Here is a 27034-nt window from a genome sequence, read left to right on the forward strand (position 1 = left end):
AAGGTGAGCATCTTGACAAAAATACAATTGCTTTAAGTGGAGCCCATGAGGTGAAGAAATTAAGAGCCCCCCTCCTCTCAGGCTTCCAGGAGTGTTGGTGTTTCTTAATGAGAACTGCTGCTGGCTTGAACACCAGGCTTAGGAAAGAACCTCAACAGCTGTGCTCTTGCAAATGGCAAGTCAAAGCTCTCTTTTAAAGAATTTCCTTTTACAAAATCAACATATTCTCATCAAAATGAGCAAACGGATTTTTGTGTGTCAGGACCAACACTGGTTATTCATAATATTATGTGAGTGAGCTGCATTGTAATAGGAGAACATAGCATATGTGGAAACTGCTGCATAAAAATCACATTTTCTCAAGTCTACAAATAACAAACGCTGGAGAGGGTGTGGAGAAAAGGGAACCCTCCAACTCTGCTGGTGGGAATGTAAGTTGGTGCAGCCATTATGGAAAACAGTATGGAGGTTCCTCAGAAAACTAAAAATAGAACTACCATATGATCCAGCAATTCCACTCCTGGGCATATGCTGAGACAAAACTATAATTCAAAAAGATACACGCACCCCTATGTTCACAGCAACACTATTCACAATAGCCAAAACATGGAAACAACCTAAATGTCTATCAACAGATGAATGGAAAAAGAAGATGTGGTACATATATACAATGGAATACTACTCAGCCATAAAAAAAGAACGAAATAATGCCATTTGCAGCAGCATGGATGGACCTAGAGATTATCGTACTAAGTGAAGTAAGTCAGAAAGAGAAAGACAAATACCATACGATATCACTTACATGTGGAATCTAAAATATGGCACAAATGAACCTACCTATGAAACAGAAACAGACTCACAGACATAGAGAACGAAGCCAGGGGCAGGGGGGCGGGGGTGGTGTGGTGGGGAGGGAGAGGGACGGACTGGGAGTTTGGGGTTTAGTAGATGCAAACTATTACATTTAGAATGGATAAACAACAAGGTCCTACTGTATAGCACAGGGAACTATATCCAATCTCCTGGGGTAAACCATAATGGAAAAGAATTTTTTTTTTATGTTGACAAAGTCTTTTCACACTTTCTTTTCTTCTTTTTTTGGCCACACCACGCGGCATGTGGGATCTTAGTTCCCAGACCAGGGGTCAAACCTGTGCCCCCTGCTGCGGAAGCGCAGAGTCTTTCTTAACCGCTGGACCACCAGGGAAGTCCCAAAAGAAATGTATATATATGTGTGTGTAACTGAGTCACTCTGTTGTACAGCAGAGACTGGCATAACATTGTAAATCAACTATACTTCAATAAAAAATAAAATAAATTTTAAAAAATCATCCTTTCTCCCAAAAACATGAACAGCAAGTACTATCCTATTTTACTTTTAAGACTTCAAGAGTTTTTAAAATTAATTTTTATTGGAGTATAGTTGATGTACAATGTTGTGTTAGCTTCTGCTGTACAGCAAAATGAATCAGTTATACCTTTAAGACTTTAAGCTTTTGTTTAAAATCAAACAGCTGGCTCATGAGCACGATATGGCCTCAGGGGCAAGGAGAATATCCATCTCTCCCACTACCTTACTGTCTTCTACTTCCTTTCAAATCCATTCAAAAAAGGAAGGAAACCTCATCTGTTTGCATGGTGAGCTATTTCTCACCAGGCACTCTTGTTAGAGATTCATCTATTCCAACATCGCAAAATCTATATGAAAAATAATTTTCTACTAGTATTCTGAACTGAACTTGGAAATCCTCTCTATATGCAGTAACGAGATCCAGCAGTAATCCTGTAAATTCTAAATCATCCCTTTGGGCAGGGAGGATTTCGCCACTGTATCAAATGGCCCAAAATGTATTAGGCTGATGGTTAAGAATGGTACTTTAGCAAGACACTATTTGTAGTCAGCCATGAGAAACAGTAACTCCACCTAAAATTTTAAAAGCGGCTTGTTTTCAATGCCATCAGCCAATTCAACATTTTTTAGACTGGTCCTGTTATGGACAATATGTTATGACATATGGTCACAAGGAGACCTGTATATGCTCCTGTTTTCTGTAATAAACCCTGATCAAACCCTTTCTGGAGTAGAAAGCAGATTCTGTATTGAGAAACAGAACGACCTGATGGAAGGTACCAGATATGCAGTGCCTATATATCAATACACAGAATGTGGTGCTAGGCGGTTTGTACCTGTTTTCTTGCGATCCTCCCCTGAACTCGGGAAGGTGGTTTATTATAATCAGCCTCAGTTACAGATGCAGAACTGGCTGCTCAGAGAGTTATATAACCTGCCTAAGGTTTCCTAGCTGGTGGGGCTGCCCGGGTCCTGAGTGGGTTTGTTGACTGCAGAGCGTGGGTCCTTTCCTCTCCTCCCTGCCTGCCAGGAGCTGCGGCTCTCTGGACATACTGCTGATTGAGGCTCTCCTCTCCTCTAAAGAAGATCTGAAGTTCACTGTCAGCCCTTCATGGTCCCGCATCAAAGCAGCAACTGGATTTGACCCCAGAAGAGCTGGATTTGGGCTCTCGCTCTGTTGTGGCACTTCTGCTGATAATTACCGTCACCAGAAAGTGGAAACCATCACATTCTCCTGTGGTTTTGACAGTCATCCTTATGAAAATTAGATCACTTACTAAGAAAAGTCAGGGTAGCCAAAAGTGAAAGGTTGCAAGGAGAAATACTGCATAGTGTGAGACGATCTCAAGGAGCCCTTTCTACAGCTGACTGCTGATGGAGACCTTCACACCAGTTAGCCCAGCATCCTTGGGGGTCAGTTCAAGAAAATAACTCAGTGGGAACCAGAGCATGTGTGTGAATGCGCGCTGCCCTGAGAGGTGGGCTGCCTGGTAACAAAATGTAAGATAATGAGCACAATGTATAAGATAACAGCCCTCCCCCTCCCCCAGGGATGCTGTGAGGATAGAAGTCAGTTATTATAACCTGTAAAAACGATCCCTTGAGGCCAAACAGTTAAATATCCAATATTATGAGAGTAATTTTAGAAATCAGAGAACATCAACACAATGCCACATCATGCAGTCATTCAAAATAATGGTAGCTATTACCCATATAATAAGCAAAGCAGAAATGTTCATGATGCATGATAGCAAAACACCACAAATGTACATGTACTTACTGATACTCTTTCTAGAATTTTAAAAGGTTTCACAATTTCCAAAATTTTCATCTCAATAGAATTACAAAAGGCTTTAAGAAAGCACACTGTTTACAGCTCCTCTCAACAGAACATCTGACTCAGAGAAGCATACATGCAATTCTCCTTAAAATAAAAGGAACGCTATGCATCGCAAGATATTATTTAACGTGTGTCTGCACCACCTATAATTTACTCATTAAATTACTATAATTTTTTATTAAAAAAGGAAAAGAATTCAAAGTACAGACACGACAGACTGTAAAAAAGACATGATTACCAGTGAGTAAATAAAACAAAAGGACACAATCATAACACAGCAAAGAAATACAAGGATCTGCAACTAGTGAAACGAAGTCTAACTGAGAACTAAGCTATGCCGAAGAAGGCTGCTTCTGCTTCTCAATTCTTTCTTTCACTCCAAGAGTATTGATCAAGAGCCTGCTTTGTGTCACACTGGGCACCGTTCCAGGGACTGAGAATACAACAGTGGACAAGAAAATTCTTGCCCTAGTGGAGCTTACAGCGTGGGGTGAAAGAAAAACAAACAAGTAAATACATAAAATGTTAGATGCTGGTTAAGTACTAAAGAAAAATAAAGCAGGGGGAGGTGGTAGGAATGGGGTGGAGAAGGTGGGGGGACTTTGTACTTTTAAATAAGGTAAACAAGATAGACTTCAATGAGATGATATTCCTGAGAAAGAAGTCAGGAAGTGAGTTCTGCAGATACCTGGGGGAAAAGCTTACCAAGGCGAGAAAAGCCACTGCAAAGGCCCAGGGGCAGGATCGCACAGGGCATTGATCGCACAGGGTAAGAAGGCCACATGGTTGGAGGGGGAGAATTCAAATAAGTAGGAGGAGGCCAAGTTATGTGGGCTTCACATTTCATGATTCACTCCAGAAATACAATTAATGATTCCTACTAAGGTAAATGCACAGTTTTTGTTTAGGGTGTTGGCTAAAATGCTAAACTGTATGAGTGAAGGAAGGTCAGCAAGAGATACAAGCCACTGACCAAAGTAACAAATAAGAAGAAGGTATAAACTTTGCAAGGTCAAGGGCAAGTCAGGAACGAGGGAAGTAGTCCAGCATTGTGTTCAGATTTATTGTGTTTACTTTATGATTATATTAGGTATTTTGCTTAATTCCAAACCTTAATATTCTGTTTCACTTCTTCCTTTCCATCATATAAAAGAAAAGCTCTCCTTTAGCGCATGGTCTATAGAGACTGTCACCTAATTGGAGCTCTGGTGCAGGGTTTCTCAGCCCCTATGGACATTTTGGACCAGGTAATTCTTTGTCGTGGAGGCTGTTCTGAGTGTTATAGGGTGTTTGACAGCACCTTTGGGCTCTACCCACTACATGCCAGCAGCAACCCCCCAGCTATAATGCCCCTAATAACCAAAAATGTCTCCAGACATTGACAAATGTTTGCTGCGGTGGGGAGCAAAATTGTGCCTGCTTGGTAATCACTGCTTTAATGTGAATAGATAAAAACATCAGCTCAGTGTATTAGCTCTTTTTTTTAATCCAATGGGTTGATCCTAAGGCATATATCTCTTCCTAACTTCTAAACATACCCAAAGCTATTTGCTACATATTTACAGTTCAGAAAGAACTAAACTCCTCAGATGTTCCAAACACCTTCCTGTCTCAGGGCCTTTGCACGGTTGCTCCCTCTGTTGAATGTTTGTCCCATGCAACTTCTACTTGTCCCTCAAGTCCTGTTAAAGCCTTAACTGTCAAGCCCCCCGGGAAGCTTTCCCATGATCCAGAGCATAAGCATGTTAGGTGTTCCCATTCATTATATGTTCTCACATATGTACTCGTACTTTGTCAAAACTATCACAACTGCAATTAAATAATTATTTTGGTCATTATTATTTAATATCTCCACCATTTCAGCAAGAATCCTATTAATCTTGTTGTCTCATGTATCTCCAGAGCATTAAAAGAATTACTGTGGACTCAAATTTATATAGAAAAGCATATCACTGGCCAACTTTGGTACTTTATTACTAACAAATTATTATGCACCTCACAGGCGATCAAAGTACAATGATACAGACCACCATGGCTTAATGATAAATCTCTTAGGGCAAAATCTTGACTATGAATATACTTTACTTGAGGGTACATTTTTCCCTTTTGTTAACAACAAAAGCTATGAAAAGATTGTAATGATGACAAAAGGAACAAAAAGGCCCTCTTCATTAGATGACAATGAATGAGCCATGGAACGAAGTGGCTGTAACTGAGGTCATCTTTCTGGCTCTTTTGAACTCCTTATAACATTTATTTTAACACAGTTTATTCCACACAGCGTACATCATATTGTATTGCTTACTCTTGTATATCCGATAGCCGCAAATATATTTAAATTCCTCAAAGGGGTTAGTATTCTGGGATCCACAAATGAGTTTCATAATGTCCGAGGGATGCTTGAAATCGGATGTAAAGACCTAGAAACACTTTCTACGAACAGGGTCAGGAATGTTTATACGCGTCTCAAAGGTGGCAATTTAAGACCCACCCTCTCATATGATTCCATTTATTGATAATTTTAAAACTTGTAGGGATACTCCCATCATCTTTGGTCCATCTTTTAGGAAGAAAAAACAAATTTTAGTTACCGATTTCCTCTCCTGCTTCAATTCCTGGACGTAGCGTGCTAACTCCACGGTGATCTGGGAGGTCATATTCTCGGAGATGACTTCATGCTGTCCAGCATAATCGTTCATCTCATTCAGGGTGGAAAGGAAGGCTTTACATGCTGTATACCTACAGAACAGAATGCACACCACTCCTTTTCAAACAAGGCACATCCTCTCTCATGTTGCTTCCCACCAGCGATACAGTAATTAAAATCAGGTTAATTTGCATCCAGTTCCCATAGGGTCTTGACAATTCATTACACATAAGAGGGTTCTCATCAAAATGGCGCAGAATAAATTACAACTGAAATATTTTTCATTTTGTGAAGTCAAATTGCCCTACATAAGGCAATATTTGGCTTTGTTAATAGCCCACATATAACCCAAAATACATATACGTACTATAGATACTAATGTCATGGATATTTAGATCTAACTTATAGACAATACTTTTGGGCTTTTCATGTTAAGATGTCTTAATTGCTGTCTGAACAGACATATTTCTTGGATGAATGAGACACCTGATATTACAAAACCAAATCAAGATGTAGAATGCACAGTCCACACTTCCTGTATTTGCTTAGATTATATTCTAAGCTTATTCTAATTACCTTAATTGAAACAATCTGGAATAGGTCTAGTGCCTCAGTATAACTTATTTCAGTAGGTTTTTATTGTCTTTCCGCCAATTTAAAAACTGACACAGATATGAATGAGGAAGGCAACTTGTTTTTATAGATATATCTACAAAATATATGTAGATTTCCTTTATAATCATCAACAATGCCATACAGATATTACCACATAACGATCAGTGATAAACACACCTGTATTCTTCTTCCTCCTTCGAGTTCTTTTTAGGTTGGTATTTCTTCGAAAGATTCCTAAAACAAAAAGACAGACATGTCACCTTATACAGAAGGATAATTGAGAAATGAGGAATGAACGAAGTCAGTGCTTTTGTTTACAAGTTAAAAAAAGAAGTCACAAAATGTCCACAGCTGAAATCCATTTATTTCCTTCCATCTTTCAGCGTGAAAGACTTGCATAGCTTTGACTCTTTTACCTAAAGGTAGAGCAAATAAGAACAGAAATGGTCGCCAACTGGTCATTTACCTGGATGTTAAGACCTGACATTATTTAACTGGAGAGGGCAGACCATGTGTTTCTATGCAACCATTATTGCTCTAAATCCAAGGCAAGCATATGGACTGAGTCCAAATGTTTAAATGAAAAATCAAAGTGTCAAGGGCAGGTTTTCAAGGCTGTGTGCTGCTCTCCCAAAACCTAATGAAAACTACTTGTGAATAAGTCTTCTTGAAGGAAGTAGAGACAATATTGGGGGGATGGTTATGCTAAGACATTTAGCAAGGAGAACTTTTAACCTGCTTAGCAGGCTTGCACTGAACACACTCAGATTAGTCAAAATTGCTCTAATCTCTCTTCCTAATCCCATCTCCAGGTCAAGAATCCAGATACTCCCCTCTACATTCTGCATGCTTCAAGTTACACAAAAACTAAGAGGTAATCTTGAAAAAAGAAAACTCACTAACATTTGTTCCACTGATTGATTTCTTTTGGGTCCTGATTTTGGCTTGTGTAGTTAGAAGAACAGCCATAGAGGGACTTCCCTGGTGGTCCAGTGGTTAAGAATCCATCTTGCAATGCAGGGGACACCAGTTCGAACCCTGGTCAGGGAACTAAGATCCCACATGCCGCAGGGCAACTAAGCCCATGTGCCACAACTAGAGAGAAGCCCGAACGATGCAACGAAAGATCCCACGTGCCACAACTAAGACCTGATGCAGCCAATAAATAAATAAATAAATATTGAAAAAAAAAAAGGAAGAAGAACAGCCATAGATAAAGAAGATGTGGTACATATATACAATGGAATACTACTCAGTCATTAAAAAGAATGAAATAATGCCATTTGCAGCAACATGGATGGACCTAGAGTAAGGATGGACCTTACTAAGTGAAGTAAGTCAGAAAGAGAAAGATAAATACCATATGATATCACTTATATGTGGAATCTAAAATATGGCACAAATAAACCTATCTACGAAACAGAAACAGACTCACAGACATAGAGAACAGACTTGTGGTTGCCAACGGGGAGAGGGCTGGACTGAGAGTTTGGGGTTAGTAGATGCAAACTATTACATATAGAATGGATGGACAACAAGGTCCTACTATATAGCACAGGGAACTATATTCAGTGTCCTGGGATAAACCATAACGGAAAAGAATATGAAAAAGAATGTGTGTGTGTGTGTGTGTGTGTATATATATATATATATATATATATGTATATATATATATATATATCGCTGAGTCACTTTGCTGTACAGCAACTAACATCAACTATACTTCAATTAAAAAAAAAAAGAAGAAGAACAGCCCTAGGAGAGGACTAGTGGTCCACAGTGGGACTCTTCATATGACAGCATCTCAGTATTCACTTCCCTGTTTATTCCATGTTGCTATTCCTCTTTCATAGTAGCTACTTTCATTATTTCACATTCTATTTCTTTCATTTCCCCTGAATCTACAGATGTGCCTAGAAAAGCGTGCAATAATAAATTTACAGGGCTTCCCTGGCGGTGCAGTGGTTGAGAATCTGCCTGCCAATGCAGGGCACACGGGTTCGAGCCCTGGTCTGGGAAGATCCCACATGCCGCGGAGCAACTAGGCCCGTGAGCCACAATTACTGAGCCTGCGCGTCTGGAGCCTGTGCTCTGCAACAAGAGAGGCCGCGATAATGAGAGGCCCGTGCATCGCGATGAAGAGTGGTCCCCACTTGCCGAAACTAGAGAAAGCCCTCGCACAGAAACGAAGACCCAACACAGCCATAAATAAATAAATAAATAAATAAATAAATAAATAATTTTTAAAAGTTACTGTAAATTTACAATTTTGATCATGGTACGTTTTACAGACAAAGCGAAATGTGAGTTCACCTCTAACAGGTGTTACTAGGTGACATGAGAGGCAGAGGACTTTAGTAAAAAGGACATTGCTCTGGGAATCCAGAGGCCATGTGACTAGATGGTGTAACCTCAGACAAAGCAATGGGCAAGCCTGTGCTTCCAGTTTCTCATCTCTAAGCCCGAGGCAGGTGGGTGAAATGACCTCTATTGTCCCTTAAAGTTTGTAAATTCCTAGGGAATATATATCACCCAATAGAATAGTGATTGTTGCAATTACTTTAAAAAGAAGGCATGGGTATATAACAATTTAAAAATTATAATTAGACAAACTGATGAAAGAAAAATGTACTGACTTGGAGGTTGCTATCACGTGAGCTATGCTTAAACAAACTACATTGTGTTCTCTCTACTGATACTCTGGATACACAGCAAAGATTATCTAATAGATTTAGATTTGAAAGAATGTGAAAAAGCAGTATTTCCTCTAAGCATGTGCCTTAGAGAAAAATTAATGCAAAAGAGAGAAGTTTTTGTTTTTAATTTAATTTAATTTTTTTAACATCTTTATTGGAGTATAATTGCTTTACAATGGTGTGTTAGTTTCTGCTTTATAACAAAGTGAATCAGCTATACATAGCTGATTCACTTTGTTAAAAGAGAGAAATCTTATATATTGAAAGCACGGTAGAATTCTTTGAGTTGCCTACCACATTTAGTCCTTAAAAAGGTAGATTTAATAAAAACAATAGCTCCGACTTACATGTACCAGGAATAAAAGGGGAGCCATGGAAAGCAGATGACTAATCAATAGGTTATTTTCCAAATATATTTAAAGCAGCATATATGGGACCTGCAGTATTGAAAAGCCTAGAGGTTGCATGTGAGATATTTTTAGTGCATGGTTTTAAATATTGACCATTTCTTCCGCTAACTATAAATTACAAATGGAAAATGTCACTTCTAAATTCACATCTTATATAAAAACTCATTCAAAACTGTTATTTTAGAGGTTGATTTAAATCTACATTTTCTTTTTAGCTTTCAGTCATTAGCAGCCGTAAAAATAACTTAAACTTTATATCTAGTTGAAGGAAACATAGCTTGAAGAGATCCAGGTGAAACCAGTACTTTTTATAGTTCCGTTTTACCAGTCAAATCCTAAACAGGATTAAAGACCAGTTGTGGGTGCTCTCCAGTAAAGACGGTCCAGTACTGAAGAATGAGTATCACTTTGACGATGTTAGCATATATAGCATTCAAAATGCTTCTTAAAAGCATCAATGAATATTTCACTCTATAAACACCAGCAGAAAACTAAAAGCTTAAGAGGTCTATAAGGGAACTTCAGATCTAAGGATATTTCTCTCAGGGACCACTACAAAAAAAAGAGCAACTTGCATTTCCATTCTCTGGAGGTGGGCTTTCTCACCCCATTTGTATGAGGTTATTTTAAAAATAAGCAAGCAAATAAACACCAAAAGCACCTTTAAATTTATGGGGTCCTTCTGAGAAATTTAAATTGTTTTATATACTCGCTCTTCAGATAGGCTAATTAAAAGGTAAGAGGAAAACAGATATCTTTTAATAAAGATACTGGATTTAAATTTGGTTGGTCCTAAGAACTGCAGTTAGGCTTTTAAAAAGGAAACACTTGGGCCTCATTCCAGACCCTCTGAAATGGAAGGTCCAAGGCTGGACACAGGAATGTTTTGTGTTGTTGTTTTTTTTTTTAATCTGTCTTTTATATTTTAAAAGCTCACCACAGATTGCCAGATAAAGATGGCACAATAAAATCTGATCAGAGAATGGTGCTTTTCCAACAAGAGGTGAAGTAAAAGCCAGGAAATTTTCAACAGCAGAAAATAAACCAATGAAGAAAGGCACATAACCTCAATCTACACACTTTGAGAAGCGGTGACCAGCGTGAGGGACAGAAGATTCTGGAACAGTGTAGAACAGATGCTTGAGTCCACAAAACCCTGAAAACCGATTCAGACAGAAGTAAACTGAGGGGTGAGTAAGCACTCAGGGAACAGTGACAGAAAAGATCTGAGAGGAAGACATGCAGGCCGACCACCCCGATTCCAGGACTTGGCAAGAGCTGGGGTTGGCCACCTGGGCCTCTGCTTCCCAGGGCTGCAGGCTGAATGCCTGGGGAAGATCACCACAAAACCTAGGGATTCCCCAGGAACAGGGGTGAACGCCTTTGACCAAATGGAGTGAATGCTAAAACAGAACCTCTAACAAAGTTTCAGAACAGACAACAAAACTCAGAGTCTCAAAGACAAGATGTACAAAAACAAGTGCTTTTGAGACCATGCCCCATGGGGTTAATAGAAACTGGTGACTAACAGAAATTCTTGAGCTTGCCTTACAGTTTATTAAAAACCCCTTCACGTGTAACCTGCCTTCACCGATCAAGCCGATGCTTTAATTGTTGCTACAAAAGGCTTAGTTGTCCTCCAAGCATCACACAGCCGAAACAATAAGATGTTTGCCTGGGTTGTTTTCCAGGAACTTAGAGCTAGCTGTGTCTAGCTCAAGCTCAAGCCAGCTAAGACTGGTTGGGACTACCTAAAACAGGGCCTGCACAGGTGTCTGGTAAATGACATTTTGACACCAGAGGGCCAAAAACCCCACCTTCAGATCATGCTAAGCGCCTCCATTTTTGAACATGCATCCCATGAAGAAGCAAGTAACTCAGATATGCCTGCACGGAACACTAATTACCTCACCTTTTCCCTACCTGCAATCACCTTTCCCCACGCCTAAGACCACCCTGCTTCTTTATGCCATAAATATCCCAAGTCCCTCGCCTTCAGGGAGGTGGATCTGAGACTTGTTCTCCTATCTCCTCGCTTGGCTGCCTTGTGAATAAACCCTTTCCCTGCTGCAAACCTCGGCGACTCAGTGTTTGGCTTGCTGCATGTTGGCAAATGAACCTGGTTTGGCAACACTTTCGCCCACCTTACCCTATAAGGGAGCTCAGAGGGAAAGACCAATGGCACCGGAAGCACAGCAGTGATCATTCACATTCTATCAGATCAAACAGGGGCACTGGTGTTGCTTGTGTTAATAACAAAAACATGCTTAGGCATCAACCTAAGACGTTTACATGTTTTATCTCATTAAGTCCCCTCAAGACCCTTATAAGGTGGGAATTATCGTCATTATTATTATTCACATATTACAAATGAAAAAGACAAAGCACAGAGAGTAATTTGTCCCAAATCATATTACTATTAAGTGGAAGAACATCCCAGGCATTGGGACTCTAGAGTCTGTTACTTGAAACCACTTCACTAAACTGCCTGTATTAAATATAAGCAAGGTGAAAAGATGCAGTATGTAATACAGAAGAAAAGGAAGGGACTTCCCTGGTGGCACAGTGCTTAAGAATCCGCCTGTCAATGCAGGGGACACAGGTTTGATCCCTGGTCCGAGAAGATCCCACATGCCGTGTGGAGCAACAAAGCCTGTGCGCCACAACTACTGAAGCCCGGGCGCCTAGAGCCCTTGCTCGACAGCAAGAGAAGCCACTGCAATGAGAAGTCCTTGCACTGCAATGAAGAGTAGCCCCCACTCACTGCAACTAGAGAAAGCCCGCGCACAGCAATGAAGACCCAATGCGGCCAAAAATTTTAAAAAATAAAAATAAAAAAGAAGAAGAAAAGGAAGGAAGAAAATGACAGAGAAAAACCCAATCTGTAAGAAAACATACAAGGAAATGAAGCAAATCCTAACTTTGGATTAGGATTTGCAGAATATTTTACACTATAAACAAATTTAATAAAAACACAAAGCCAATAAAGCAAGAATCCCCAGCCTACAGGATAAAACAGAATGGGATGAAACTGGGAGGCTGCAAAGCTAAGGAAATGAACTAGGAACTAAAACACACCACTCCAGAGCTAATAAATAAATTAGGCTGGATATCAATTTTAAGTGAGGAAAGTTTTAAGACAATCATAACGTGGAAAGCAACTCTCATAATCAGAAAAAGAAGAAAGATCTGAAGAACAAGATGCTGTAACATAAGGAAAATGGATCTCTGAAGCATATGACCCAATAAGTAGAATAGAAAAAAATTCAGATATAATTGACAAAAGTTCCCCTGAAATAAATTATTGACTTTTCATATGAAAGGGAAATTGATAAAGAGTGATCAACCACAAGGCATTGCTTGGTAAAGTTATCAAACTGCTAAGTGGAACAAAAAAGTTCTTCACATACAGAGTCAAAAAAGCAAGTCACCTACAAAGAATAAAAATTTGGCTGGCCCCAGACTTTTCAACCAGAAGACAATGCAGCAACAAAGTTTGGAGAGAAAAGTATGACCAGAGAATAATCAAGTCAAATTGTTGTTAAGTGCAGTCTACCCTCTGCATCTGTGGGGTCTACATCCACAGAGTCAACCAACTGTGGATCAAAAATATTGGGGGGAAAATTCCAGAAAGTTCCAAAAAGCAACACGTGAATTTACTTCATGATGGCAACTGTTTACACAGCATTTACATTGTATTACGTATTATAAGTAATCAAGAGATGATTTAAAGTATACAGAAGGATGTGTGTAGATTATACACAAATACTATGCCATGTCATATAAGGGACTTGAGCATCTTCAGATTTTGGTATCCGAGGAGGGCAGGGGCAGGGGCAGGGGGTGGTGTTCCTGGAACCAATCCCCCACGGATTCTGAGGGATGACTGTATAGTGGCATTCTCAAACAAGAAAGAACTGGAGGATTATGCCACAGGCTCCTATAGGGAGAAAATATCCCTATTTTTCTTGAGGCCAACAAACAAGTGGAGAGGCTGTGGTAGAGGGAATGGTGATGAGCATAAATCTATAATTAAGGCAAATTAACTGTGAGACTCATGTTACAGACTAAATTATATAACTCAATTAGGAGAGGAAGTAAAACAGGTAAATACTATTTTCTTTATCTTTCCTACCAGTGAGTCAATTGAGCCTGTTTAAAATTACAACATGAGGGGTTTCCCTGGTGGCGCAGTGGTTGAGAATCTGCCTGCCAACGCAGGGGACACGGGTTCGAGCCCTGGTCTGGGAGGATCCCACATGCCGCGGAGCAACTAGGCCCGCGAGCCACAACCACTGAGCCTGCGCATCTGGAGCCTCTGCTCCACAACAAGAGAGGCCGCGACAGTGAGAGGCCCGCGCACCGCGATGAAGAGTGGTCCCCGCTTGCCGCAACTAGAGAAAGCCCTAGCACAGAAACGAAGATCCAACACAGCAAAAAATAAAATAAATAAATAAATAAATAAATAAAACTCCAATCTACTAAAAAAAAAATTACATGAGTTAAAACAAAAACAAAAACAAACAAAAATCATGAATGACACCCTACACATTTTTCATAATCTTTTTTCAAAATCTTATAAGAATTTGTTTAATATTTCAAGTTTGCTAAATCCTTCAGTTTCACTTTAATAAAATAATTTTAATTGTTCAAGTAAATTTAAATTTAATACCTTGCATATACAATATGCAACATATTTTATAAAATGACTTTTACACAGTTACCTTTTATTTACAATGAAATCCAAAAAAAAAAAAAAAAAATTGACCAGGACAAGAATGATTCATCAAGAAGAAAGTACAAACAGCTCAAATGTATAAAAACATACTCAACCTCATTCATGCTAAGAGAAACACAAATTACCTGTCAGACTTAGCAATTTTTTCTTATCAAATCGGCAAAGATAAAAAAGATGGGGAACAAGAAGCATTGAGGGTCAAGGCGAGAAGCACCGCCACACACTCTGAAATGGTGATAAGGGTCACAGCTTCCGAGAAGGGCAACTTGGCAAATTCTACCAGAACCAAAGTGCTGCTTTTAGGAACTTATTCTCTAGATATGCTTGCCCAAGTGTATCATTCAAGGTTATCCAGTGCAACTCTGTTCAGAGTTGCAAACAATTGGAAACAACATATCCACCAATTCAATGCAACACTGTATAGCTGTAAAAAATAAAAATGAACCCTCGGAATAATTTCCAGGATGCAGAAAGGCAAGGGCACACTGAACTGCTGGGGAAGCAAGGAAGAAAACACACTTCCTTGCCTGTGTATCCATAATATCTCTCTGGAAGGATACGTAAGAGACAGATAACATTTACTGTCCCTGGGAACAGGGGTAAGAGAAGGGACACTTCACTGTAAACCATTTTGTACTTTTAGAAGTTTTAATCATATGAATTCATTACCTGGTCATAACAAATAATTTAGTTTGTTTTTGTTTGTTTGTTTGTTTTGGCTGCGCTGGGTCTTCGTTGCTGAGGGCAGGCTTTCTGTAGTTGTGGTGAGCGGGGGCTACTGTTCCTTGCGGTGTGCAGGCTTCTCATTGCGGTGGCTTCTCTTGTTGCGGAGCACAGGCTCTAGGGTGCATAGCCCTCAGTAGCTGTGGTGAGTGGGCTCAGTAGTTGTGGTGCACGGGCTTAGTTGCTCTGAGGCATGTGGGATCTTCCTGGGCCAGGGATCGAACTCATGTCCCCTGCGTTGGCAGGCATATTTTTAGCCACTGCGCCACCAGGGAAGTCCTGTTTGTTTATTTTTAAAGAAACAGTTGCTAAGGGGCAAACAACAATAGTTGGTTCTCTTATACAGGTCATGTAAGATGTTTTAAGATTATATTAAGGGGGCTTCCCTGGTGGCGCAGTGGTTAAGAAGCCACCTGCCAATGTAGGGGACACGGGTTCAAGCCCTGGTCCGGGAAGATCCCACATGCCACGGAGCAACTAAGTTGTGGCCCATGTGCCACAACTACTGAGCCTGCGCACCACAACTACTGAAGCCCACGCGCCTAGAGCCCGTGCTCCACAACAAGAGAAGCCACCGCAATGAGAAGCCCGTGCACCGCAATGAAGAGTAGCCCCCACTCACCGCACTAGAGAAAGCCTGCGTGCAGCAACGAAGACCCAATGCAGCCATAAATAAAAAATAAGAATTTTGAAAAAGATTATATTAAGAATTTGGGACTTTCCTGGTGGTCCAGTGGTAAAGAATCCGCCTTCCAATGCAGGGGACGTGGGTTCAATCCCTGGTCAGGGAACTAAGATCCCACAGGCCACGGGGCAACTAAGCTCCCGTGCCACAACTACTGAGCTCATGCACCTCAACTAGAGCCCGTGAGCCCAAACTACAGAGTCCACGTGCTCTAGAACCTGCGCACCACAACTACAGATTACACGCGCCCTGGAGCCTGAGCGCCACAACTAGAGAAGAGAAAACCCACACGTCACAGCTAGAGAGAAGCCCACGCACCACAATGAAAGATCCCGCATGTCTCAACGAAGATCCTGCGTGCTGCAACTAAGACCCGACGCAGCCAAAAATAAATAAAATAAATAATAAATAAATCTTTTTTTTTAAAAAAAGATTATATTAAGAATTTGACCCTACGCTGCCTTGAATGGATATTAACTATAGCAGGGGTCAGCAAACTTACATATAAGCACATATATGTGTATATGCTTATATATAAAAGCAAATTTATACAGGGCCAGACAGTAAATATTTTAGACTTGTAAATATTTTAGACTTGCAGCCTCATGGTCATGGGGCTGCAAAAGCAGCCATGGACAATACATAAATGAATGGATGCACCTGTATTCCAATAAAACTTTATTTATAAAACCAGGCAGTGATGGGTTTGGCCATGGCCATGGCCAGTAGTTTGTTAACCACTGACCTACAGAAATCAAAGCCCTAATTATCATCTTCCATGTCTAAAATAAGTTGTTAGAGTTCTTTTTCCTCTAATGCAGACAAGAAATTATTTAATGACAGACAACTCCCCAAAGAGATCATGATGGTTTTTCAACATCATATTGATGTTTTAAGCAAGTCTTTGTTGAATATGCTCCAGTCACACTGGTCTTTCCATTCCTTGAACATATCCCCACCTCAGGACCTTTGCACTCGCTGATTCCTTGGCCTGGAAGAACTGCTCTCGGATTTTTGCATGCCTGCTTTCTCCTTGTCTGTCAGTTCTCAAGCAATGGATTTCCCTGGCCAGTCAGGCTAAGTAAGCCTTGCCCCGCCATCATGCTCTAATGCATCACTGGTTTTACTTATTCGGGGTGATAAATGCTATCTTTAAGTGATTTACTGCCTTGCTTATTTGCATGCAGTCTTTTCTCCATAGTGAGAAGGTGAGTCCCTCAGGCTCAGGCACTTCCTGTGTCTCGTTCACTAGAGTCCCCCCACCCCCTAACTCTGTTGACACATTATTAGTTGTTCTGTTTGTTTTTAAACCCTCATCAGCTCCCATAGGCCTGTGCAAACACATAATTCTCCTTGAAGCAGTGCTGACCGAATATTGTAGACCTGTTCCCTGTTGATTCACTCTTTCTACAACTATTTACTAAGCACCTATTTTATGCACTGTTCCATACTACAGGGATTCATTAGTGAACACAACGCAAAGAGCCCTGCCCTTGAGAGGCTTATATTCTAGCAGGGAGGGAGCAGAAGACAATGAACAACACAATATATAAGAAAATTACATAATGTTAGAAAGCTATCAGCGCTTTGGAAAAACCGAAAAGTCCAGCAGGGAGGCAGGGAGGCCCTTACTGAGCAGGTGACATTTGAGCAAAGACTTGAAGGAGGTGAGGGAGTTGGCCACGTGGATCCTGGGGGATGAACCCCTAGGTGACATCTATATGAAAGGCTAATGCAGCATCCCGGGGTGAGAGCATGCCTGGCACGTACAAGATACAGCAAGGAGGCCAATTCTGTTAGAGCAGAGATACGAAGGGAGAGAGAGAAAGAGATAATGTCTGAGAGGTGGAGAGACCCGTTCATGTAGGGCTTTGTAGGACATCCACCGTAAGGATTTTCGATTTACTTCGAGGGAAATGGGGAGACGCTGGTGTTTTGAATGAGGAGTACTGTGATCTGGCTGTCTTGTGGAAAAGATGGACAGTAGGAAACAAGGGAGGAATAAGAAACCAGCTAGAAGACTCATAATAAGCCAGGTAAGAGGTGATGGGGACTTGGACCACAATGCCAGCAGTGGAGGTGCTGAGAAGGGCAGGGATCCTGGATCAATCTGGAAAGCAGAGGTACCAGGACTTCCCGATGGGGGCGGGGGAGTGTGGGAGAAAGACAAAAGCCAAAGATGACTCTGGAGTTTTTGACCCAAGCAAGGAAGGATGCAGCTGCCCTCCAGCCGAGCCGGGGAGTTGGGAGGAGCCGGGCTGCGGAGATGCAGATTTTGTTGGGTTTTTTTTGTTTGTTTTTGGCTGCGTTGGGTCTTCGTTGCTGCGTGCGGGCTTTCTCTAGTTGCGGTGAGTGGGGGCTACTCTTCGTTGCGGTGCGCGGGCTTCTCATTGCGGTGGCTTCTCTTGTTGTGGATCACAGGCTCTAGGCGCGTGGGCTTCAGTAATTGTGGCACGCAGGCTCAGTAGTTGTGGCGCACGGGCCCAACTGCTCCACGGCATGTGGGATCTTCCTGGACCAGGGCTCGAACCCATGTCCCCTGCATTGGCAGGCGGGCTCCCAACCACTGCACCACCAGGGAAGCCCCGGAAATGCAGATTTTGAGTGGATATTCTGTTTCAGACATCCACATGGAGATTCTGAGTAACCTGTTTCTGGAGTTCAGGACAGAGGTCAAGCTTGGAGACATATCTGTTGCCGTAAAGATCGTACTTAAAGCCATCACCAGGAGAGTATAAATAGAGAAGGGAAGGTGACAGAGAACTGGGTGCCGGGGCACATCGGAGTGAAGTGGCAGAAGGAGAGGAGGAACCGCGAAGGGGGTTGAGCAGAGCTTCCGAAGGGCTTCTGGTGAGATAGGAAGGAAGCCAAGAGACTGGGGTTTCAGACGCCAAGTGAGGAAAGTGTTTCGAGGAGGGAGCATCCACCCCTTCAAAGATGCTCAGGGGTCAAGGGTGGTGAGGACTGAAGACGGGCGACTGGGTGGGACAGGATGAAGGTCACTGGTGCCCCGAGGAGCCATTCTGGTGCAGAGGTGCAGGTGAGCTTAACAGAGAGAGGAGGGGAACTGGAGAGACATTGTTGGGAAGGTTTGCTGCAAAGGAAGGCAAAGAAATGGTGGCAGCTGGTGGGGGAAGTGAGCTCAAGAAAAGTTTTGTCTTCTTGTGTGTTTTTTAATGATGGGAGACAGTGGTACATTCTTGTGACCATGGGAATAATCCAGTAGAAAGTAAAGCCTTGATAACATAGGAGACAGAGGAAAACTAATGGGAACAGAGCTCCGGAGTCGGAGAGATGGGGGAAGATCTAGTGTGCAAGAGGAGGGCTTGGATTCAGCCAGGAGCATCAGAGGAGGGGGCATCGAGGTGTGGGAACAGATGCTGACAGATGGGTCACAGGGCTTCAGAGTCTGAGGGTGTTTTCCTCTATCTGCTTCAATTTTCTCAGTGAAGTAGGAAGCAAGTGGTGAGGATGGGAAGGGAGGTGTGGGGGTTTGTGGAAAGAGAAGCTATGAAAGACGCAGGCAAGTGGGAAAGCAAATCAACAAAGGGCAGATAGTATGATTACTCATCAGCATCAAGGGCCCTGCCCAGATCTCAGTCCAAAGAATTAGAAGACACCTCCAAAGGATTAGTAATTGTCTTGGATTGTCTTCAATTACTCATAATCTTTTTTTATCAACTTCTCCCAAGAAGCACAAATTTAGATACTTTGCAGGGATGTGATGAAACAAACGTTAACATTTAAATCTCAGGAAAAGGACTTCCTAAGAGATTACCATCAGAGCAGTAATACCGCTACTCTATTTCAAGTCATGAAACATGATCCAGAACAGGGTAAAATGGTCGATGGAGAGCTATTAAATGTTATCCCAAACCTATTATTGGGATTTGGAGTCTTTTCCAATAGCCTCCAATTTTGTTACCTAAATCATCACTTCCCTCATAGAGGGGGATAAGAAAGGGCAGGGAGCCAGGTGCTTCCCAGAGGGAAACAAAGAAAGCACCTTCCCTTCATGACATAGAACTGATGGAGAAATTTGCTGAGAACCGACTTAATGACATCCCATGACAAACCTCCAAAGCAAAACAAGACAGTGGATAAGGCACCAGGAAAGAAGAGACTAGGCTAAGAGAAAAAGAATACAACAGGGCTTCCCTGGTGGCGCAGTGGTTGAGAGTCTGCCTGCCAATGCAGGGGACACGGGTTCGAGCCCTGGTCTGGGAGGATCGCACGTGCTGCGGAGCAGCTACGCCTGTGGGCCACAATCACTGAGCCTGCGCGTCTGGAGCCTGTGCTCCGCAACAAGAGAGGCCGCGATAGTGAGAGGCCCGCGCACCGCGATGAAGAGTGGCCCCCACTTGCCGCAACTGGAGAAAGCCCTTGCACAGAAACGAGGACCCAACACAGCCAAAAATAAATAAATGAATTAAAAAAAAAAAAAAAAAAGTCTTTAAAAAAAAAAAAAAAAGAAAAAGAATACAACAAATGTAGGGAAATCCATTAGGTGAGACCTTACTTTGCCTAAAGCTGTTAGGTAACCCATTTCCACATGAAAGACAACATTTTATGACAGCGCAATGTTTAAATAATCAGCAAAGCAGCTCATTCTCCATTCACACTTTCAGTTTTAAAAGCCTTAAAGTGCTAATGAGGCTGATACACATACAGGGCACCAGAAATTCATCTGGAATAAAAGTTATTTATAAAAACAAATTTACTTATTAAATTCTTATTAAGCAAATTTAAGAATAATTTATTTATTATTAAATTATTCTTAAATAAATTTATTATTAAATACATTAAATAAAATTATTTATACAAATTATTTCATTGAGCAATCTGTTTTACATTTTATTTACTCAACAGAAACAAAACTTATCATCCATAAAAGTATAGCATATGTACTACCACTTAGGTGCTTATTTACAAACCACAACAACAGCCCTCTGTGAAGCCACATTCTTTCAAAGATACATGACATACACCTTATCCAGATGCTCTTTGTATTAAAATGAAATATTTCTAAACCAAAAGTCATCTAGACATTTCACAGTCTGTGCAAACCAGCCAAACAAGAAATCATTAAAGGGACTTCCCTGGTAGCACAGTGGTTAAGAATCCACCTGCCAATGCAGGGGACACAGGTTCGAGCCCTGGTCTGGGAAGATCCCACATGCCGCAGAGCAACTGTGCTCTAGAGCCCGTGTGCCTATAGCCCGTGCTCCTCAACAAGAGAAGACATTGCAATGAGAAGCCCGCACACCGCAACAAAGACCCAACGCAGCCAAAAATAAATAAATAATTAAATTTTTTAAAAAAAGAAATCATTAAAGATTTTGCCACTTCAAGTTCAAGCTTAGTTCTACCAGCCACTTTTAAACATTTTATATAAAAACACAACTTTCTTGGATAATTTCATCATTGTTGAATTGTTATAAGAAAGGCCTCCACAGGACCTCTCACACACTGCTGGAGGGATCGTGAATCAGACAAACTGTCTGGAAAATTGTTTGACTCCATCTACGAAAGCTAAACATACACAAAGCCTATGACCCAGGAATTCCACTCCTGGGTATATACTTTATATCCCCAAATTGGAAACAAGCAATAGCCTAGTGACAGTAGACTGGACAAACTGTGATACATCCATATACCAAAATACTAAACAGCAATCAAAAGAAAATCACCACCACATGCAACAACACAAATGAATCTCATAGACATAATGAGGAACAAAGGAAGCCAAATACAAACAGTGCATAATAAATGATTACATTTGCATAAGGTTCAAAAGTAAGCAAGACTAATCCAAGCTGTCAGAGATCAGGAAAGTGGTCAACCATGGGGGGAGAGGGATGAACTGGAAAGGGCTGGGGCGATGGGGGGCCTCTGAGGCTGGTAATTTCCTGTTTCTTGACCTGGGTGCTGGTCACATAGTGGTATTCACTATGAAAATTTCTGGGGCTTTACATTTATGATCTGTGCACTTTTCTGTATATATATTATATCTCAAAAAAGTTTTCTGGGGAAAAAAAAAAGGTGCTCCAAAATTCAGCAGAATCCTTTTAAGAAACAGAGCCTAGAGGGCAGACAGCAGAAGCAAGAACTACAATCCTGCAGCCTGTGAAACAAAAACCACATTCACAGAAAGACAGACAAGATGAAAAGGCAGAGGGCAATGTACCAGATTAAGGAACAAGATAAAACCCCAGAAAAACAACTAAATGAAGTGGACATAGGCAACCTTCCAGAAAAAGAATTCAGAATAATGATAGTGAAGATGATCCAGGACTTCGGAAAAAGAATGGAGGCAAAGATCAAGAAGATGCAAGAAATGTTTAACAAAGACCTAGAAGAATTAAAGAACAAACACACAGAGATGAACTATACAATAACTGAAATGAAAATACACTAGAAGGAATTAATAGCAGAATAACTGAGGCAGAAGAACGGATAAGTGACCTGGAAGACAGAATGGTGGAATTCACTGCTGAGGAACAGAATAAAGAAAAAAGAATGAAAAGAAATGAAGACAGCCTAAGAGACCTCTGGGACAACATTAAATGCACCAACATTCGCATTATAGGGGTCCCAGAAGGAGAAGAGAGAGAGAAAGGACCCGAGAAAATATTTGAGGAGATTATAGTCGAAAACTTCCCTAACATGGGAAAGGAAATAGCCACCCAAGTCCAGGAAGCGCAGAGAGTCCCAGGCAGGATAAACCCAAGGAGAAACACGCCAAGACACACAGTAATCAAATTGGCAAAAATTAAAGACAAAGAAAAATTATTGAAAGCAGCAAGGGAAAAACGACAAATAACATACAAGGGAACTCCCATAAGGTTAACAACTGATTTCTCAGCAGAAACTCTACAAGCCAGAAGGGAATGGCACAACATACTTAAAGTGATGAAAGGGAAGAAACTACAACCAAGATTACTCTATTCAGCAAGGATCTCATTCAGATTCGATGGAGAAATCAAAAGCTTTACAGACACGCAAAAGCTAAGAGAATTCAGCACCACCAAACCAGCTCTACAACAAATGCTAAAGGAACTTCTCTAAGTGGGAAACACAAGAGAAGAAAAGGACCTACAAAAACAAACCCAAAACAGTTAAGAAAATGGTCATAGGAACATACATATCGATAATTACCTTAAACATGAATGGATTAAATGCTCCAACCAAAAGACACAGGCTTGCTGAATGGATACAAAAACAAGACCCATATATATGCTGTCTACAAGAGACTCACTTCAGACCTAGGGACACATACAGACTGAAAGTGAGGGGATAGAAAAAGATATTCCATGCAAATGGAAATCAAAAGAAAGCTGGAGTAGCTATACTCATATCAGATAAAATAGACTTTAAAATAAAGAATGTTAGAAGAGACAAGGAAGGACACTACATAATGATCAAGGGATCAACCCAAGAAGAAGATATAACAATTATAAATATATATGCACCCAACATAGGAGCACCTCAATACATAAGGCAACTGCTAACAGCTATAAAAGAGGAAATCGACAGTAACACAATAATAGTGGGGGACTTTAACACCTCACTTACACCAATGGACAGATCATCCAAAATGAAAATAAATAAGGAAACAGAAGCTTTAAATGACACAATAGACCAGATAGATTTAATTGATATTTATAGGACATTCCATCCAAAAACAGCAGATTACACTTTCTTCTCAAGTGCACACGGAACATTCTCCAGGATAGATCACATCTTGGGTCACAAATCAAGCCTCAGTAAATTTAAGAAAATTGAAATCATATCAAGCATCTTTTCTGACCACAACTCTATGAGATTAGAAGTGAATTGCAGGGGAAAAAACGTAAAAAACACAAACACATGGAGGCTAAACAATACGTTACTAAATAATCAAGAGATAACTGAAGAAATCAAAAAATACCTAGAGACAAATGACAATGAAAACACGACGATCCAAAACCTGTGGGATGCAGCAAAAGCAGTTCTAAGGGGGAAGTGTAAAGCTATACAAGCCTACCTCAAGAAACAAGAAAAATCTCAAATAAACAATCTAACCTTACACCTAAAGGAACTGGAGAAAGAAGAACAAACAAAACCCAAAGTTAGCAGAAGGAAAGAAATCATAAAGATCAGAGCAGAAATAAATGAAATAGAAACAAAGAAAACAACAGCAAAGATCAATAAAACTAAAAGCTCATTCTTTGAGAAGATAAACAAAATTGATAAACCATTAGCCAGACTCATCAAGAAAAAGAGGGAGCTCTAGCTGCCATCCTGCGTCCCCGCGTGTGTGCGCCTTATCTTAGCTGGTCTGCCCGAGACCCCCCTGAGCGCCAACCCTAGTCCCCCACGTGGCCCCATTTCCGCTCCAACAAGATGAAAGAAACTATCATGAACCAGGAGAAACTCGCCAAACTGCAGGCACAAGTGTGCATTGGTGGGAAAGGAACTGCTCGCAGAAAGAAGAAGGTGGTTCATAGAACAGCCACAGCAGACGACAAAAAACTTCAGTTCTCTTTAAAGAAGTTAGGGGTAAACAATATCTCTGGTATTGAAGAGGTGAATATGTTCACAAACCAAGGAACAGTGATCCACTTTAACAACCCTAAAGTTCAGGCATCTCTGGCAGCAAACACTTTCACCATTACAGGCCATGCTGAGACAAAGCAGCTGACAGAAATGCTGCCCAGCATCTTAAACCAGCTTGGCGCAGACAGTCTGACCAGTTTAAGGAGACTGGCTGAAGCTCTGCCCAAACAATCTGTGGATGGAAAAGCACCACTTGCTACTGGAGAGGATGATGATGATGAAGTTCCAGATCTTGTGGAGAATTTTGATGAGGCTTCCAAGAATAAAGCAAACTGAATTGAGTCAACTTCTGAAGAAGATAAATCTTGAAGAAGGTACTGGGAGCTGCTATTTTATATTATGACTGCTTTTTAAAATTTTGTTTATGGATCTGATAAAATCTAGATCTCTAATATTTTTAATCCCAAGCCCCTGGACACTGCAGCTCTTTTCAGTTTTTGCTTATATACAATTCATTCTTTGCAGCTAATTAAGCTGAGGAAGCCTGGGAATAAAGTTTGAAACAAAGATTAATAAAGTTCTTTGCTTAGTATACGGTTTTATATTTTATTTCATTGATACTGATTTGTACACAGAAAGCAAAATTGTTTATAGAAAGCTAATCATGGCATGTAATATGACTGATAATCATGGATGGAATCTGATTAAAGATTTAAAATGACAGTGTAAGTATCAAAAAAAAAAAAAAAAAGAAAAAGAGGGAGAGGACTCAAATCAATAAAATTAGAAATGAAAAAGGAGAAGTTACAACAGACACCGCAGAAATACAAAGCATCCTAAGAGACTACGACAAGCAACTCTATGCCAATAAAATGGACAACCTGGAAGAAATGGACAAATTCTTAGAAAGGTATAACCTTCCAAGACTAAACCAGGAAGAAATAGAAAATATGAGCAGACCAATCACAAGGAATGAAATTGAACCTGTGATTAAAAATCTTCCAACAAACAAAAGTCCAGGACCAGATGGCTTCACAGGTGAATTCTATCAAACATTTAGAGAAGAGCTAACATCGATCCTTCTCAAACTCTTCCAAAAAATTGCAGAGGAAGGAACACTCCCAAACTCATTCTATGAGGCCACCATCACCCTGATACCAAAACCAGACAAAGACACTACAAAAAAAGAAAATTACAGACCAATATCACTGATGAATATAGATGCAAAAATCCTCAACAAAATACTAGCACACAGAATCCAACAACACATTAAAAGGATCATACACCATGATCAACTGGGATTTATCCCAGGGATGCAAGGATTCTTCAATATAGGCAAATCAATCAATGTGATACACCATATTAACAAATTGAAGAATAAAAAGCATATGATCATCTCAATACATGCAGAAAAAGCTTTTGACAAAATTCAACACCCATTTATGATAAAAACTCTCCAGAAAGTGGGCATAGAGGGAACCTACCTCAACATAATAAAGGCCATAGACGACAAACCCACAGCAAACAACATTCTCAATGGTGAAAAACTGAAAGCATTTCCTCTAAGATCAGGAACGAGACAAGGATGTCCACTCTCACCACTATTATTCAACATAGTTTTGGAACTCCTAGCCACGGCAATCAGAGAAGAAAAAGAAATAAAAGGAATACAAATTGGAAAAGAAGAAGTAAAACTGTCACTGTTTGCAGATGACATGATACTATACATAGAGAATCCTAAAAATGCCACCAGAAAACCACTAGAGCTAATCAATGAATTTGGTAAAGTTGCAGGGTACAAAATTAATGCACAGAAATCTTTTGCATTCCTATCCACTAATGACGAAAAATCTGAAAGAGAAATTAAGGAAACACTCCCATTTACTATTGCAACAAAAAGAATAAAATACCTAGGAATAAACCTACCTAGTGAGACAAAAGACCTGTATGCAGAAAACTATAATATACGGATGAAAGAAATTAAAGATGATACCAACAGGTGGAGAGATATACCATGTTCTTGGATTGGAAGAATCAATACTGTGAAAATGACTATACTACCCAAAGCAATCTACAGATTCAAGGCAACCCCTATCAAATTACCAATGGCATTTTTTACAGAACTAGAACAAAAAATCTTAAAATGTGTATGGAGACACAAAAGACCCCGAATAGCCAAAGCAGTCTTGAGGGAAAAAAACGGAGCTGGAAGAATCAGACTCCCTGACTTCAGATTATACTACAAAGCTACAGTAATCAAGACAATATGGTACTGGCACAAAAACAGAAACATAGATCAATGGAACAAGATAGAAAGCCCAGAGATAAACCCACACACCTATGGTCAACTAATCTATGACAAAGGAGGCAAGGATATACAATGGAGACAAGACAGTCTCTTCAATAAGTGGTGCTGGGAAAACTGGACAGCTACATGTAAAAGAATGAAATTAGAACACTCCCTAACACCATACACAAAAATAAACTCAAAATGGATTTGAGACCTAAATGTAAGACCAGACACTATAAAACTCTTAGAGGAAAACATAGGAAGAACACTCTTGACATAAATCACAGCAAGATCTTTTTTGATCCACCTCCTAGAGTAATGGAAATAAAAACAAAAATAAACAAATGAGACCTAATGAAAGTTAAAAGCTTTTGCACAGCAAAGGAAACCATAAACAAGATGAAAAGACAACCCTCAGAATGGGAGAAAGTATTTGCAAACGAATCAACGGACAAAGGATTAATCTCCAAAATATATAAACAGCTCATTCAGCTCAATATT

General features: G+C 40.5%; 1 protein-coding gene and 1 pseudogene across 14 annotated transcripts in view; one reads left to right on the plus strand and one right to left on the minus strand.

The window, feature by feature from the left end:
* FNBP1 (formin binding protein 1) overlaps window positions 1-27034 on the minus strand; it is a 144354-nt gene that overhangs the window by 72210 nt on the left and 45110 nt on the right. For all 13 annotated transcript variants that reach the window (XM_082400781.1, XM_082400777.1, XM_082400787.1 and 10 more), the window contains 2 exons: window positions 6631-6687; window positions 5783-5930 (listed from right to left, as the gene is read on the minus strand). In XM_082400781.1, the coding sequence (XP_082256907.1) occupies window positions 5783-5930; window positions 6631-6687 (205 nt within the window). The remainder of the gene's footprint in view (window positions 1-5782; window positions 5931-6630; window positions 6688-27034) is intronic.
* LOC309632859 (transcription factor BTF3 pseudogene) lies at window positions 23966-24966 on the plus strand (annotated as a pseudogene). Its single transcript has one exon. The product of its transcript is annotated as a transcription factor BTF3 pseudogene (transcript).

This window comes from Balaenoptera borealis, assembly GCF_965194805.1.
Source record: "Balaenoptera borealis genome assembly, chromosome: 8".
Taxonomy (NCBI): domain Eukaryota; kingdom Metazoa; phylum Chordata; class Mammalia; order Artiodactyla; family Balaenopteridae; genus Balaenoptera; species Balaenoptera borealis.